An 18174-nucleotide genomic window follows, 5' to 3' on the forward strand; every position below is an offset into this window, starting at 1 on the left:
CGAGTATAACAACCTCTGCTCTTTTGAGAAGGCTTTCTACATATCCGTGAGAATCTGTGCCTTTATTGTGAGGTCAAGATGTGAAGATTTCTATTATCTATATTTCTGCATCCAGGTAAAAACATCTAGATGGAAAAACAGCTTTTATTTGGCTGCAGTCAGACTGCTGAATTGTCCCCCCCCCCCATATACTGACTACCTTATATAAACATTATACATCTCAACAACCATGTATAAACACTATACACACTGCCATATACTGAACACAACTGGCACACTGTCACTTCAACCATCTTTTTGCTGCTATACTTTTAGCAGTTATGCACTTTAGATCAACATAAGCTGTTGCTGCTGCAGTTTTTTGTGTAATACTTTAAAATGTAAATACTTTTTACCCTTACTTTTTTTCAGTTTCTTAGTTATTTTATTCACCTCACACACACCGAGGCCTGGGTAACTATATTTCGTTTATATCATGTACGTGGTTTTGAATGACAATAAAGGTGAGTCTGAGTCTGAGATGAGAGGGCCTGTTTCATCTGAAGGTTGTATTTTTATGTTTGCAGAGTTCAAATTGTGACTCTTAATACAGTCCCCGGACAAAATGTTTGTCATGTTTAAGAATAAAATAAAAATAATAAGAAGAAGAACATGTACGATTAAACAGAGCTGTTTATAAGTGTGATCACATTACCATAAAAGAATCCCGTCCTTAACCGACTGGAACAGGTTGTCAGTATTCGGGTCCATAGGGATAATATGTTTGCAGTCAGGGTCTTCAGCCAAGGCCTTATTGATCCAGTTCACGAAGGCTACTTTCTCTTCATCTGAGGGGCGATTTTACAGAACAGAAAAAAACATGATCAGTGTAAGTGGCAGACGTACATTACCAGCGGGATTTGTGTACAGCCAAGGGCAATCAAATGACTTCATTCATGCAATTCATCTCATCTAACGGGACAGAGCTCTGGCTCGGCTCTCAGAAACGACTAAACCATGTGGCTGAGTGAAGAAACTGGACTGCAAATGCGATTATGTTGTATTAGTGTTTTTGAAATACACAGAGTTTGTTTGTTGAGTACATTTTATAAAATGAAGTTGTCTCGCCAAACCAGTTGTGATCTCGTAAAAAGAATCCATCCTGTTTCCATTTCATTCCATTACTAGCCCTTCCTTTGCAAGTATAACAGCCTCCACTCTAAAGGCTTTCCACATATATGTGAGAATTTGTGCCTTCATTGTGAGGTCAGGCTCTAATAGTAGATAATAGTAGATGAGAAAGCCTGTCTCATCTCAAGGTTGTATTCAATTTGCGCCCTTCATACATGATTAAACCATGTGGCTGAGTGAAAAAGGAGGACTGCAAAGATAAATGGATAGATAGATGGATGAATGGATGGATATAGATGGACGGATGGATATAGATGGATGGATGGATATAGATGGATGGATATAGATGGATGGATGGATATAGATTGATGGATGGATGCATGGATGGATGGATATAGATCAGGGGTGGGCAATTAAATTTCCCAAGGGGCCACATAAGAAACTCGGACTGTTGTGGAGGGCCGGACCAATAAGGTGAACTTAATTCTGCTCAATATTAATTTGATCTTTTTATTTACATTTACATTACATTTTCAGCATTTAGCAGACGCATTTATCCAAAGCGATTTACATTACAGTTACAGTATACAGTCTGAGCAATTAAGGGTTATGGGACTTACTCAAGGGCCCAACAGCAGCAACCTGGCAGTGGTGAGGCAACCTTCTGATTACTAGTCCAGTACCTTAACCACTAGGCTACAACTGTCCACTCTTTATGAAAAGCAGTGAATTGTACAGTTCTAATAAGCTGTTAATGTTTTGATGTTACATTTAGAAAATTAGAAGTAGGTAGAGTAAAAACATCAACATTATTTTACTATTTAAACAAACAAACGCAAAAACAAATGTGAACAAAATGTGCAGGTTTTTAAACTTTACACTATTTTGTTTTGAGTCTAATTACCTCATTTGTTTTTCAGTCCTTTGTTATTGTTTAATATTATTTTTAAAATCACAGAGCTGGTGCTGACTGCTTCAGTTCTGGATGTGTTAAACTTTATAAAGTCTTTGTTGCTTTTGCAGTTTAGTTAGAGAAGCTTCAGGTGTGACGCTCCACATCGTTCATGTTCTTGTATTTCTGTTTAGTACCGTAACAGCGATTTAGAGCCTAAATTCTGATCCTTAACCAGCGTTACATCTGACTTTAGTAAATAAACAATTCAGAAGTTCGTGTCTTGTTAAAAACTCCACCGTCAGTCACACTCAGTTCTGTTCGCATTACAGTGAAGCTGATACACTCGCGCACACACGCGCATACGCAACTCGAAACGTACAGATATTTAAAGACACAGCAAAATCAGTCCTGTTATATTGCATGTTTGATGTACATTTATTTACATCTAATTTTTAATTGCCACGAACCTCATGCGGGCCGGTTGGGGATGTCTACATATAGATGTAGGGATATACGTAGATGAATGGATGGATGGATAGATGGATGGATGGATGGATGGATGGATGGATGGATGGATAGATAGATAGATAGATAGATAGATAGATAGATAGATAGATAGATAGATAGATAGATAGATATCTGCATTTTACAAATGTCCTAACTTTTCTGAAAATGGGGTTTGTAGTTCTTAGCTCAATAAACTTCGAACAACCAGTAGAGTAAACATTGTACTACTAATAATCTCACTGCTCTCACTTCCTTCATTCACACTGCTGTCAATATTTACGGTGTTTCTTCATTTCTGTTCACCTGAACAGCTGCAATATTACAACGCTGTTAAATCTTACCGGAATATGAGTGTTGAGTTCCCTCGCTTGAGACTCCGGAGGTTCCTCCAAACGAGTGGATCCCGTCCCTCCTTGAGATGGTCTTGCGAAAGGTTTCTCTCACTTCTTGACTTCTTAACTCTTGGTATATCTGCAGAATCAAATCGAGTAAGAAATAATGAATGAATCTTCACCAAAACTGTGCTGCCTATAATAAATGTTCCTGCTTGTTTCCAGGGTTTTGATGTTTAGAAACTCTCACTAAACTTTAAATGAGCAATGATAAAGCATGTTTCTATTAGTAGTTTATGGACGCCTTAGGAAAGCAGGAAAGGGGATGAGGAACATCTCTACGTCTTAAGACTTATTATGAATACCGGTCAATATGTATGATAGTCTGCTACTCTCGTCAGGGCAGTGGTGGTGCAAACAGCAGAGGGATCACAATTAGGATATTTGGAACCAACTAGTTCCAAGAACCAATCACAATCTATGTGACACATCTGGCACCCCACTATTCAGATAGGCTGAAAATGATAAAAATCCATTTTTCACACACTAGTGTCGTGTAATGTTAGGATTCGTCAGTGTTCCTAACAGTTTTTGATACAACAGGAATTATTTACTATCATGTATCCATCATGTAAGCATGATTTACATTATTACACTTTTGTAAGCACATAGTCAACTCAATCAGTCAGTGACATGAGCCAGTACTAGGTAGAAGTCGAGTGTCTGATAAATATTGTTTTTGTTGTAAAAGCTTAATCCTGGGTGTGGCGTCCACTCACAGATGGCTCAAAATAAACATCATTTACATTTTAGTTTAATTGTCCAGCAACTACAGCGACGTATTTGACTCAAAGTGACTACAAGAGGTTGAGGTATCATGGTCTAATCACAAAAGAATAAGAATAGACTTCTTTTGCATACAGGCCTTTTTCATTTGAATTGATTTTCTAAATCTCCAAAAAAAAAAACAATAACTGAACTTTTAAGTTAAAATGACTTGTTTTTTGAGTATTTTTTTAATGCATTTTTCTCCCAATTTAGTGTAGCCAATCTGCTGCTGGGGACCCCGATGGCGAGATCTAAACCCGGGAGCTCAGAATCTCGGCACTGGTGATGACTTGTTTTTTTGACAAGGAGCACAAATGTAGGTAGTTTGGTACGGTGGCCGAGAAGTGCAAAACAAATTTACATTTCAGAAAACAAAATTACAAAAAAACAAAAACAAATTTACAACGAAAGCAAAAACAAATTTACAAGTGTTTGGGTACCCAGTGTTTGTAAATTTGTTTTGGCATATGTAAAAGTGTTTCAGTACTTGAAAATTTGTTTTCGGCATATGTAATTTTGTTTTCTAAAATGTAAATTTGTTTTGCACTTCTCGGCCGCACATTTCTGACGGAAAAGGTAGGTACAATAAACCGGAAGTGCGTGTTGCTTACCTGCTGTCAATCAAACTGTTTGTCAGCGGTAAAGTGAACGGAGTTTGTGATGGTGACGATAAACAAGGTTTTGTCCAGTTTGTGGAAATCATTTTATCCAGTTGACCCGCTATTGTTTTTCTTGTGGAAAGTTATTAGATTGTGCAGATGTTTAGACGTGGCGTGTGCATCTCTATCTACAGTCCGCTCTTCTAAACATCTAAGGAATTCCCACAAGAACAACAAAAGCGAAATAATGAAAGCAATTAACACAAAATGGACAAAACATTGTTTATTAGGGACGGAACATTTGATACCGAGGCTTTAAAGCTTGTTTCACTTTTGTAACTCAGTGTATCGGAGCTTATATTAAAGCAGCATGTGCGGGACTGATGAAGCTTTGGTGCTGAGTTTTATCTCACTCACTATATAAGAGACAATCAAACCAGGGTTACCCACCGTCCTGTAACATACACAATCCTGCTTTATCTGGAAACTAAACACCGCGTTCAGTACTGAACTGATACAGGACGCTTTGTTCCGTATTTTTATCAATGGGAGACTGTGGGAATTATATTAAGTAGTGTTCACTTTTATTCTTAGTAACGGTGTGTGCGCGCTGGTTATAGCAGCAGAACCTGTTTAATACACCGCTGTATGAGTAGCGCAGTGGGCAGAGTGCGTTTGTTGTGCCTAAAATATGGTTCTGACTTATTATTATAAAGAATAAAAATAATAAATGTTAAACACCATAAATAAAACCTTTGTTCTCATGACTGTGTAAGGTGCCCCCCCCCCCCCCCCCCCTCTCTTATATAGTGAGTGAGATAAAACACAGCGCCAAAGCTTCATCAGTCCTGCACATGCTGCTGCTTTAATATAAGCTCCGATACACTGAGTCCAGTGTTACAAAAGTGAAACAAGCTTTAAAGCCTCGGTATCAAATGTTCCGTCCCTAATAAACAATGTTTTGTCCATTTTGTGTTAATTAAAATGTGTAAATTTGTTTTTGTTTTTTTGTAATTTTGTTTTCTGAAATGTAAATTTGTTTTGCACTTCTCGGCCACCGTAGTTTGGGGACCTGAAAACCGGTTTAGGAAAGTAGTAGGGAACACAATATCCATCTTATAAAAGTTAGTATGGTTTAAATCTCCCTTTCTTTTCAGTCCCTAAAGGTATATACACTATATGACCAAACATATGTGGACACCACACCTAATTACTGTGTTCAGGATTTACAGTCAAATCAATTACTAACAGGTGTTTACAATTAATCATGTACAATAAATTTGATGTTTCCAACTAGTTGGGAGCAGTTTAGAAAAGGGCCTTTTTTTGTTTGGTGGACCTTTGTAAATCAATTGGAACGTCAACTAAAAATCAAGACTTCTCATCCAACATCACTTCCTGACCCCAAAGCTCTTTCAACTGAATGGGAAACAATTTCCATAGACTCACTCCAACATCTTGTGGTGGAGAAACGCTTAAGCAGCAGTTAAGGCTGCTGTTGTCAAAATAGGAGCTAAAATCTATATTGATGCCATATTAATGATGAGATGTCAGACAAGCTCATGGTCAGGCGTCCACATACTTTAGAGCGTCATGGTCATGCTTAAGTTATTCCTATATTTAAACTCTGACTCAGTTACTCATCAGTAGGGGTGTCCATATATTTTAGGCCATATAGTGTACATTTGACAGATTATATTTTTATAAAGCCAATAATAAACTTATAAAAGAATGTAGTGTGAACGTAGGTTAATAATCACCGCAACAAACTCCTCAAAGGAAATCTTCTCATCTTTGTTGGTGTCTCCAGTTAGGAACTTCTCTGTAATCATTCGCACCTTATACGCTGGCAGGAAGAGGCTGGCCTCACGAAAGACCTCCTGCAACTCGTAATCGCTGACAAAGCCGCTGTGGTCGATGTCTGCAGACGAACCAAAGGACACAAATCAGCTGTTAGTGCAGCTAGTGAGGTTTAAAACTTCAGATTAGTAGATCACGTCATTTTTTGGCATTTTCTATTTGTAATTCATCCTTTTCTTTTCCTCATCTAATTGTTACCACCCCTGTGCTGGCCAAGGAGAGTCACAGACTAGCACCTGCTTTCTCTGACATGGGTGCAATCATTGGCCCTTCTTTATACCAGCCAGCAGTGGATTTTCTTAGAAAGTCACGCTATACCTAATGTGTTTCTTAATCACCAGATTCTGCTATTGCTTTGGCAATGAAATGAAACCCTATCCAACCTCCCTCCTTCTGACATGGCTAAATGTGTCTGTTGAGCACCCAGCCAGGCGGCTAGCACTGCTTAGGTGTTCTACATTCCTCGTAGTATTACATTTACTACAGATTACACTGTAAATGAATGGGTTTTTACTTAGATAAAATGTGACTTATGATGTTTTAGGGCAATCATACAGTGTATCACAAAAGTGAGTACACCCCTCACATTTCTGCAAATATTTCATTATATCTTTTCATGGGACAACACTATAGACATGAAACTTGGATATAACTTAGAGTAGTCAGTGTACAGCTTGTATAGCAGTGTAGATTTACTGTCTTCTGAAAATAACTCAACACACAGCCATTAATGTCTAAATAGCTGGCAACATAAGTGAGTACACCCCACAGTGAACATGTCCAAATTGTGCCCAAATGTGTCGTTGTCCCTCCCTGGTGTCGTGTGTCAAGGTCCCAGGTGTAAATGGGGAGCAGGGCTGTTAAATTTGGTGTTTTGGGTACAATTCTCTCATACTGGCCACTGGATATTCAACATGGCACCTCATGGCAAAGAACTCTCTGAGGATGTAAGAAATAGAATTGTTGCTCTCCACAAAGATGGCCTGGGCTATAAGAAGATTGCTAACACCCTGAAACTGAGCTACAGCATGGTGGCCAAGGTCATACAGCGGTTTTCCAGGACAGGTTCCACTCGGAACAGGCTTCGCCAGGGTCGACCAAAGAAGTTGAGTCCACGTGTTCGGCGTCATATCCAGAGGTTGGCTTTAAAAAATAGACACATGAGTGCTGCCAGCATTGCTGCAGAGGTTGAAGACGTGGGAGGTCAGCCTGTCAGTGCTCAGACCATACGCCGCACACTGCATCAACTCGGTCTGCATGGTCGTCATCCCAGAAGGAAGCTGACGCACAAGAAAGCCCGCAAACAGTTTGCTGAAGACAAGCAGTCCAAGAACATGGATTACTGGAATGCCCTGTGGTCTGACGAGACCAAGATAAACTTGTTTGGCTCAGATGGTGTCCAGCATGTGTGGCGGCGCCCTGGTGAGAAGTACCGAGACAACTGTATCTTGCCTACAGTCAAGCATGGTGGTGGTAGCATCATGGTCTTGGGCTGCATGAGTGTTGCTGGCACTGGGGAGCTGCAGTTCATTGAGGGAAACATGAATTCCAACATGTACTGTGACATTCTGAAACAGAGCATGATCCCCTCCCTTCGAAAACAGTTTTCCAACAGGATAACGACCCCAAACACAACCTCCAAGATGACAACTGCCTTGCTGAGGAAGCTGAAGGTAAAGGTGATGGACTAAACCCAATTGAGCACCTGTGGCGCATCCTCAAGTGGAAGGTGGAGGAGTTCAAGGTGTCTAACATCCACCAGCTCCGTGATGTCATCATGGAGGAGTGGAAGAGGATTCCAGTAGCAACCTGTGCAGCTCTGGTGAATTCCATGCCCAAGAGGGTTAAGGCAGTGCTGGATAATAATGGTGGTCACACAAAATATTGACACTTTGGGCACAATTTGGACATGTTCACTGTGGGGTGTACTCACTTATGTTGCCAGCCATTTAGACATTAATGGCTGTGTGTTGAGTTATTTTCAGAAGACAGTAAATCTACACTGCTATACAAGCTGTACACTGACTACTCTAAGTTATATCCAAGTTTTACTTCTATAGTGTTGTCCCATGAAAAGATATAATGAAATATTTGCAGAAATGTGAGGGGTGTACTCACTTTTGTGATACACTGTATGTTGTTTAGTTTCTTTCTTTAGTTCTTTTCTCTCAAAACTAATGAACAGTGAGGCACAACATGGTACAGTGAGGTATCTGGACATGTCTTATGTGTGTAATGATGCATGCTGGCTGACCGATTTTGTTAAAGGCCTGTCTGAGCTCCTCCAGGTCGTCTCGAGAGATCTGTGTTGCATTGTTCTCCATGTTGCTCTGTCCACAACTTCTCTCACCCAACAAAGTGCCTAGAAAAAAAACAACAGAGAATAATTTTTACTCACGCCAGAAAAAAACAACAACATAAGTACATGGTATAATCTGTGTCTGAAAAAACTATAAAATGCTAATGTACACTATATGTGCAAAAATATTTGCACTCTTGACCTAACCCAGTCCAACACAGGTATTTGTTCTTTTTTCTGGCTTTACCTATATTTACCGGTCTGCAGAACAACCCTTTGATTGCCACTGAGAACACACTGACAAGCACACATCCAAGTGGCTAGGCTGCAGATGCCTGACTGACTGATAGCACCACTAAAATTTAAACCCCAGATCCTCAGATCTCAGCAGAGGTAGGCCAGTGTATTTTACCACTGCAAAACCAGTATGCCTTCAAAACCACACATTAATACGGAATATTTTAAATGAATATAAATAGAAGTATTTTTTGATCAGGAGTTTGTGTTCATTCCATTTACAGATTGATTAAATAAAGTGTTGAAGAAAGTTGAGGTCAGAGCTCAATGCAGGCCACTGGAGTTTCTTCACACCAAACTTGTCAAACCGCATCTTTACAGACCCAACATATATTTGACTCCCAAAACACCCTGGCATACTCAGAGCCACACATATTCCACTCTTCAGGCGTCCAGCCCAATTAACCTTGCGCTACCTGTAGGGGCTGTTAAACAAAACCAACTCCATAAAACCACAGATCAGGAGTATCAGGCCATGAAGAGTTTCCTGGATCAGCAGAGCAGATTGGTCAAGGACTTCAGACACACTGTGGTAGACATGTTTGTCATATGCAAATCCAAGCAGCCACAATCACATGATTAAAATGCACATATAATCTGGTCTGTAGATCAACCCCATTCAGGTTAATCAATGGTCCAGGTTACCTAGCATGCCACCTAATGGTCAAAGCACCAAGCACAAATATTGACCTACAATTAAGAGTAATAGACAGAACCACCTTGAAGATGAGAACATGATTCAAGGTGGATATTAGTGTAAGTCTGTTGTGTATGACATCCACTAATCAAATACTCTGGAACCATTAGGAAAATTGACCATTGAGCTTAGGAAAATTGATAGTCTGCTCAGAAGAACAAGTTAACACACTCACCACAGGCGAAGGCTTACAGCTTTACAGGAAACTTGCTTTTTGGTCCAACAATTTTAACACCGCAAACTGCCTGAGAGCTACAAGAACCACCTCAAAGATAAGATCACCAAAACTTTTAAAAGTAAGTGTGAAAGAAGACCCAGCCAAAATGTAAGAGGATGCAGGTTCAATTCAACAGAACCATCATGAATACGAGTAACAGCCCAACAAAAGAAGCACTAAAAGGTCCACAAATATGTTATAAGCTATGATTGTAGCTTTTTATTGTTGGATCCATGACACCCTGGTTAATTTAAGGTACAGGTCACCAAAAAAAGAGTATAGATCACAATCGCACCATACTACTACAATACAGATACAGTCTACTATCAGAAGCTCTTCATGAAAACCATGAAGTATTAACACACCTACATTTTCTTTTACTTCTACCTCAAGAGAAAAGCACAGCTTGGCTGACAAATTGACTTGTGGCTTTCAGGCCATGAAGAACTCAGTTGCTCAGTCCAGCAACTTTACCAAGATCTAAAGGAATGAGGTCCACAAATTTGCAAAACCAGATGCAAAACCAAAGAGCTGTAATCATGTTGTTCATATTTAATGTTTGCTTGAAGAGCAAAGACTAGACCCTACCATAATCTTACTGTATTACTGTATGAAGATGCCCAGATTACTGTGAGATAAGATTAATAAAGGCTTGAAATTAAAAATTCATCAAAATATTACGACTTATAAAATAATGGATTGAGCACAAACAACACATGAACTGTGATGAAAATGTTTGGACACAGCAGCTAGATGATTCCAATTACAGTGGTACCTTGTAACTCAACGTCCCCTAAACTCAAAATCTTTGAAACTCAACGTCCCTTCATCAAGAAATTTGCACACTTAAACTCAACGTGTGTGCGATTGCTGCTTTGTTCAGCGCTCAGCTTGAGCGGTGCAGTAAGACATCATCAAAGTGCAAATATGAAACAAATCTGCATTTGTGTTGAATAACCGTCAGATCCAGTCTGAAAGCTCCACATGTATCTGTGTTTATCTGGATTTTCCTCACTGTTTCACTTTTAAACTTGTGTTACAGCTCGAGGTTCTGAGAAGTTGATAAAACAATCCCATTGTTTTACATTAGTCTAAAATATATGCAGTTCCACAGGACCATGGAATGCATTAACAGGTTTCCCAAACATCCTTATGGGAAAAAAATACCTTAAAACTCAACACCTTTTAAACTCAACACCACTCCTAGAACCAATTGATGTTGAGTTTCAAGGTACCGCTGTATTTCTACATGAATATATAATCTACTAGTGCAACTCAATCCACCACTGGCTAGACAGAGTTACCTTGAGGAAAATAAAAATGAGAAACTAAAACAGCGACGTACCTCTTGCTTACTCCACCTTGCTTTATCAATGGTCCAGGTTGAGAAATGAAGAGTCCACGGTCACAAAGGAACAGGAGTCTGACTGACCGTTCAGATTGCAGTGGAGACTAGAAGACAGTGGCAGAAACCAGGAGGAAACAATCGACCCTTATGAACTCGGTTAGGGCGAGGCTGCTTTTAACAAATCAGCAGAGGGAGATTAAAATGGGATTTTGCGTGTCATGGGTGAGTCAGGGACTTCAGTCCTAATGCAGGAACACATGCAAGTGCGTCTTCTTCACAGGAGAAAAATTTCAATCTGCTTTGCATACGGCAGTGAACCAGCACCTAGACTCACAGGTTTCGAACGTCTCATGTACTGACCAGCTCTTTTACATCACCACAATTGGAATGTATTTCTGTATCTATTCATTCAGGGTTATTAGAAAATCAAACAATATTGATGCACAGCATCATCCAATGATCTTCGTGTACCTGGTGATTGTCCAAACAGCAGGTGTGTAAGCAGAACTGGTGCGATTCATAAAAGAATTGTTTACACAGCACCAAACTATACATTTTATCAACATCTATCAAACAGGAAATGTAATTTAGGAGCATTTTAAGTTTTGACACAAGTGTTTCAACACTTGTTTCAAGGTCCAGGCCAAAAATGGAGAAAAGCCGGTGAGTGCCAGCAGAGTCGGCACTAATTCATTTGCATTTGTTTACATTTGTTGAAGCCTGCAGACAACTTGAGGGAGCAGGTGCAATGCCCATAGTTGGAATTATTTTGTCAGGGAGGGCATGGAAGTCACAAAGGCAGAGCCAAAGGTACCAGGTAACACGCGCCACACTAAAATTAGACCAAGACGAACAAATCATTTGACCACATTACATCATCAAAGTCAAATGTGTTTGTTTAGTGCTTTTTAATGCACAGTGTCCAGTATCATGGGTCCAGTTCCAACGCCTTTCAAATGAGCTAGTCTAGAGTGACTGTGGTAAAGAAGAACATAATACAGTGGTAGCTTAGTGGGTTATCAATCAAAAAGGTTGAGAGTTTGAATCCAGGCTCTGCCATGCAGCCACTGTTAGGCCCTTGAGAAAGGCCCTTAACCCTCTCGGCTCCGGGGGCACCTTACAGTGGCTGACCCTGGGCTCTGACCCCAGCTTCCGAACAAGCTGGGGTATGTAAAAAAATAATTCATTGTACTGTACACGTGTATATGTATTATGACAAATAAAAAGGCATTCTTCTTATTCTAATAATAATAATAATTTCCAAATAATCTAATACAACCTTGGTTCCAAAACTGTTGGGACAGTAAATAAAATCAAGTCAAATTCCTAATATGATTCCTATAAAAGCTGGGACAGAAGCAGTAAAAGACTGGGAAGTCTGAATGAGTTGCAGACACAAGGACTATTTTAAAAACAGATGTGTATGTCACAATCAGGGATTAATTAAATGGTAATTCCTTGTAGTTCACATGTTGAATGCTGAAGATCTGATCAGCATAAAGATCTGAGTGACTCTGATAAGGGCCACAGGATCCCAGGCAGCCGTGGTGAGAACCCACATACAGTTGTACAAACCACAAACAGTTTGTTGGGCAGCCAAGATTTTTTAATGCCAGATGACATGATGGGTGTGGAGTCTGGTTTGGACAAACAGAAAACCAAGGTGGCTGAAGCTGCAGAGAATTTTGATACTAGTGATGAGTTGAATGTGCCACAACACACCACTCTCCATCAAACCCTTCTGTGTATAAAGCTTTGTAATCACAAGCCTGTTAAAGTGCCCATGATAACTCCTGTCCATTTTGAAAGGGCATACAATGGGCATGCAGGCATCAGAAATGGACATCAGAGCAATGAAAGAAGGTAGACAAATCCTGTTTTCTCCAAGATCAAGTAGACGCATACCAGGAAAGAGATGCAAGGGTGCAATGAAGGATGCTCCACATAAGCTTGTACAGAGCACATTTACAAAAACCACAAACTTTTGAAACAGTACTCTGGTCAGACCAAACAAACAATTCAGCTTGTTATGTTTGGAGGAAAAAATGATTCCAAGAGCACAAAACCCCACAGTGAATTATGGAGGTTGTAGCCTTATGATATGAGTCTCTCTGTAGATGTACCGGAACATACTCTACTATACATGACCAGAAATATGTGAACACCTAACTATGAGCTTGTTGTCTTGAGCATGCCATTTCAAGAACACAGGCTTTAATATGAAGTTGCCTCTGACATTGTGGTTATGTGTCTATGATCATTGGATCCCAAAGTGGAATCTTTCCAATTAGATATTAGCTTTAAATATTAGGAGAAACTCCACTAACCTCAATTCAAGTGAACACCTTTGAAATGAATTGGAACGTTGATTGCAAGCCAAACCTAATTGTTCAACATTGCTTTTTGAGCGAGTAGGCACAAATTTCCACAGACACATTACAAAAGCTACTGAAAAGCCATGCCAGAAAAGAGGAGACTGGTACAGCCACAGAGGAAAGGACAACTCCATAATAATACCCATAGTATTATGGTAATCATTATTTATTTATTTATTTATATAAATGAAGGTCTTAAAGAAATGTCTCTTACCACTCACAGATCCTCTACTTAGAAATGCAGGTCTAGGCAGTTGTTATACCTCAAAAAACCCAGCTGAGAACAAAGAGACAAATTTGGCTAAACGCCGAGTAGCCACCTGACACAGAGGAAGGGTGATTTCTTTAAGCCATCACCATGGGGCGTTGTACTTTCACCTGCATAATTCATGGCTCCAGGGATTAGTTACCAAGCTTTTCCTGCTGAAGAAAAACACCCTTACTGAGTTTCTCCATTCGCTAAAGGGGTGCTGTCTAGTTTTTTTAAAGTGCTTGTCAAAGGGGATAAAAGGGTATATCCAGTCAAAATCCAGTTTGGTGTAGAACATTTAGACAATAGAATGATGTGATGGCACAGCTGGTGAAGTGGGTGCTGAATAGCAACAGCTCATTCATGTAATCATCTATTTAGCCAGCCATATGGCAGCGCTGCAGTGCATGAAGTTATTTAGACACTGGTCAAGACCTTCAGGTAATGTTTACATCATTGGAATCTGAAAAATGTAAGTTGTACTGTAGCATGTGTTGTTGGCACCAGGTAAACTGCAGGTAGAAATACCGTGTTGAGCTGACTGGATGGCGACTGCAAGTAAATCATATCAGTAATGTTCGCATTAGTAGTAAGTAAAACGCATAGCAGAACCCACAAGATGGTAAACCTTCAGACAGGTGAGCTACAACAGCAGAAGACCACACTGGGCTCCACTCCTGTCAGTCAAGAAGAAAAATCTAACACTGAAGTGAGCACAAGGTTTCTGGCATGTGCCTCAGGCATCAAACCTGATACATACACACAAAAAACACTAGCATCGCTTGATTTAAACAATAAATACCCTTCCTTAGTTCTGCTTTTAATAAAATTTAAATAATATTCATTGCTATCTGTTTTTATTTAATCTTTTTTCTACTGTTCAACTTTGAATTTGGTTTGTTTATAGAATATAAATTTTCACGTTAGGGCTGTGGTAGCTCATGGGTTAATAAACTGGACTAGTAGTCAGAAGGTTGCTCGTTCAAGCCTCACTGTTGGGCCCCTTAAGCCTCAGCTGCCTTAAAAGCGTCTGCTAAATGGTGTAAATGTTATAAACATATATTTGTTTGTATCTCTCTGTTTTACATTAGCTGTGAGATAACTGCTGTGGGTGGAAGAAAGGAAAGAATAAAGGAAGTGTTAACAGAAGATACAGTACAGTGTATTCAATACAGCATACCATGTTATTTACATAGTATGTACAAGACAAATATTAATAGCCAAAGTATGTAGACATCTGGCATTGCACATCCCATTCCATAACCATTGACATTATTATGAGCCATGACAAATTCAGAAAATACTGAAAATGTAGTATTTATAACAGATGTCCAAATATTTTGTAAATGTTGTGTAGTGATAGAGATGCTGTAGGATGAACTAAAAATCAAGAGAAGTGTGATAACCAGAAGATGGCGCACATGGACAAATAAACGACCCACAATTCCTGGCTTTGAAGCACACAATGTGGTCAAAAGTGTGTTGACTCCTCTTCTAAATAAGTGTCGTGTTTTTAATAGGAAAACCACTTGTGACACTATCATGGTAATAGCATTGTAGTGTGTGTTGTACCGATATGCAGTGGTGTATAAAGTACCGGAAGGCCATACTTGAGTAAAAGTACAAGTATCTTACCAGAAATTTACTTTGATAGAAGTAAAAGTCACCTTTTAGAATATTACTTGAGTAAAAGTCTAAAAGTATCTGATGTATAACGTACTTAAGTATCAAAAGTAATTTGATATTAAATGTACTTAAGTATTAAAAGTAGAAGTAAAAGTAAATGCTAGTATAAATGGAAGCGGTCATTTTAAATATAAAGATTGTTTTTTTAAGCCTGTAAACCACCTTAACAATTAACCTGTTTAACCTGTTCCTTTCATCTGAACATGATTTGTGTCAATTCATGATCATAATCAACTGTTGACATCACCTGTTTGAAATCATGACATTATTTGGTTGTTTTTTTTAACTTATTACTAGCCCTAAATGTTCCTGTTCCAACGTTTTTAGAATGTGAGTCGATGTAAATGTAAGAAACACTGCATCTATTTTATTTGCATTTTCTATACTGTCCCATTTTTTTATTTGGGTAGTATATTTCAATAACATAATTTTGGCATAATTAATTTAAAGCAAAACTCAAGAGAGTTTAACAAAATGTGTGGCACTTTTATCCCTTTAATGATCTGTTCAACCATTAATTTAAATCAAAATATTTGAGTAAAATAATCTGTATTTAAATAATCTTTTTTGGGCTGTATCTACTCACTGAATGGCATGTGTTAAACTAAAAAAATATTGGTATTTTTACTTTAACAAAACACCATTTCTAACTTGAAGCCAACAGCTGAAAAATCATTAATAATAAGTTGGATAAGTTGAGTTCTTGTTGAGATGATTAAAGGGTTAAAGACGTGCTGCATGTTCTTCAGCACCATGAATCTCTCCTCTACTGGTCTAATACAGAAGTGATCTGAGGAAATATTTGTCCGTAGGTGAGTTTTTAAAAATAATGGACGTGTCTTCATGAGTTTTGCAGTCAATGAATTCCAAACAAATTTAGTGAAACGTTTTATTTGTGGTTGGAATGTAATGGGTAAAAATGGTAGGTAGATATCTGAACAATGTTAATGCTAATAATATTAAAAAAACGCTGATGCTGCAGCTTTACTTTGTTAATCATTGTGACCTTACATCAGTGTGTTGGACGGGGAGCTTCTGAAATCTCCATATTTGCGTGTCTTTGGGTGAACGACGCACTTTTAGAAAACTCCGATAGCTTTTAGAGAACGTTTGCACATGCGCATTAATGTGTTTAACCACCGTGTAACTCACAAGCGCAGGTGCAGTCCGTCACACATCTCACATCATTTAACTTTCATTCTGTAGTAACGAGTAACGAATTTACATACAGCGAATGTAACGGAGTAAAAGTACACCATTTCAGAAACAGTCTGTGTCCACTGATGAAAAGTAAAGTAATTTTAAATGGACAAAGTTATGCTAGCCCTCCTTATACTGGCACAAAATGTCACCTGCTTTACTCTAACAAAACATTATAGAACTTTCTAAATTAATAATGAAGAATTTTACATGCACATTGTTGACCCATATTATTTTTCTACATTAAATAATCCCACAAAAGGACAGTTGCAGTTCTTTGATTTAAAGTACACTATGTGGTCAAAGGTGTGTGGACTTCTATTCTAATTAAGCGTCGTGTAACATGGTAATTACATGGTATTGCGTGTTGAACTGATATAAGTGTTGTAGGCGCAGCAGTGTTGTTGGGATTTTCAAACACCTCAGTGTTAATGCTGAGGAGAATATTGTTCCTAACAAGAAATTATAGAACTTTCTACAACACCAAATTAATAATGAAGAATTTTACATGCATATTGTTGAGTAGGGTTGCCAACTTTCAGAACTGGAAATAAGGAACACCCTGGGCTGGCGGGATGCCAAGTGTTTATATTTTCATTCTTTATAATAATAAATCAGAACCATATTTTAGGTGAAACAACATAAAGAACATCATGTAACATTTTTTCTCAATAGTGAAAACAACATTTTTACATAATCCATCTTCACACTGACATGCGGCCCGGTTGTGGACTGCGTTGCTTAGGGGGGCATCAAGAAAATTAGGGGAGGGTTGGGGCAATGCCTACCCCAGCACCGGCCCTGCTCGTGTTACTTTAATTTCGCCCTAAGCCGGATTCGAACCTAGGGCAGAAGAACGTGCACTATGCGCTCTGCCCACTGCTCTACTCAAACAGCGGAGTATTTATAGTGGTGGTAAATTCGGTTCACTTTATGGACTCGGGTTAATCTGAGTCACTCAGTAATGTGATCCGGTTCACTTGGGTCACTTGAGTCAGTTGAGTCACTTATACTGACGTTCTGATTGCGATTGATTTACTGCATTAAAATGCATCCAAATATCACTTGTGTTCTGTGCTCTCATCTTCTGTAAATAAATCCTTCTCTCTTAATTCTCTTGGCCCCTCACACTTCTCTTATCAGTGACAAGTTGACACTTTTTTTTAAGTAAAATGGGGGAGAGGAGGGTGGACTCACCTACCAATCAGATGGGTATATTAATGGGTCAAGGGTTTAAAATTACCATGGGGGTTATAAGTGGTACAGTACTAAAGTAGCCTGTAAGCATTTGCATTTTAATAATAATATAACTATATTTTGTTATTTTGCTTACAAGAAAATATGCTGCATTACTAATCTATACCACTACTACTTATAATACAGTGTGTTTAACCGCTTGTTTATTGGAATATTTAACTTATTACTTAGATTCACAGACTGGAGTGAAGTCGGTTCAGCCAAATCATCTGAGTCAGAGGTCTCTCCAGTGAGTCGGCTCACTCGCCTTGTATACTGAGCAGCAGCCAGTCAGAGGACTCGCAGGATCCGGGTTCATTGAGATTTCGGACTCGTGATTCCTGATTCAGTACAAAGTTTCGAATCATTAACCCGGGTGATTCAGGAACCGCCCAGCTCTAGTATTGAACTGTCTAATCTGCAGCGTTTCTCTCCCAT

General features: G+C 39.0%; 1 protein-coding gene across 2 annotated transcripts in view; it reads right to left on the reverse strand.

The window, feature by feature from the left end:
* The window catches only part of pls1 (plastin 1 (I isoform)), a 29316-nt gene extending 20840 nt beyond the window's left edge, over positions 1–8476 (reverse strand). The window contains exons 1-4 of one of the 2 annotated variants that reach the window (XM_062992945.1): positions 8386–8476; positions 6032–6192; positions 2854–2983; positions 695–827 (exon numbers count right to left, since the gene is read on the reverse strand). In XM_062992945.1, coding sequence (XP_062849015.1) covers positions 695–827; positions 2854–2983; positions 6032–6192; positions 8386–8455 — 494 coding nt within the window. In that variant the 5' untranslated portion in view covers positions 8456–8476. The remainder of the gene's footprint in view (positions 1–694; positions 828–2853; positions 2984–6031; positions 6193–8385) is intronic. The other variant, XM_062992944.1, reaches the window with a different exon arrangement.
* Positions 8477–18174: the final 9698 nt, after the last annotated feature.

This window comes from Trichomycterus rosablanca, chromosome 4 (genome assembly GCF_030014385.1).
Source record: "Trichomycterus rosablanca isolate fTriRos1 chromosome 4, fTriRos1.hap1, whole genome shotgun sequence".
NCBI lineage: Eukaryota > Metazoa > Chordata > Actinopteri > Siluriformes > Trichomycteridae > Trichomycterus > Trichomycterus rosablanca.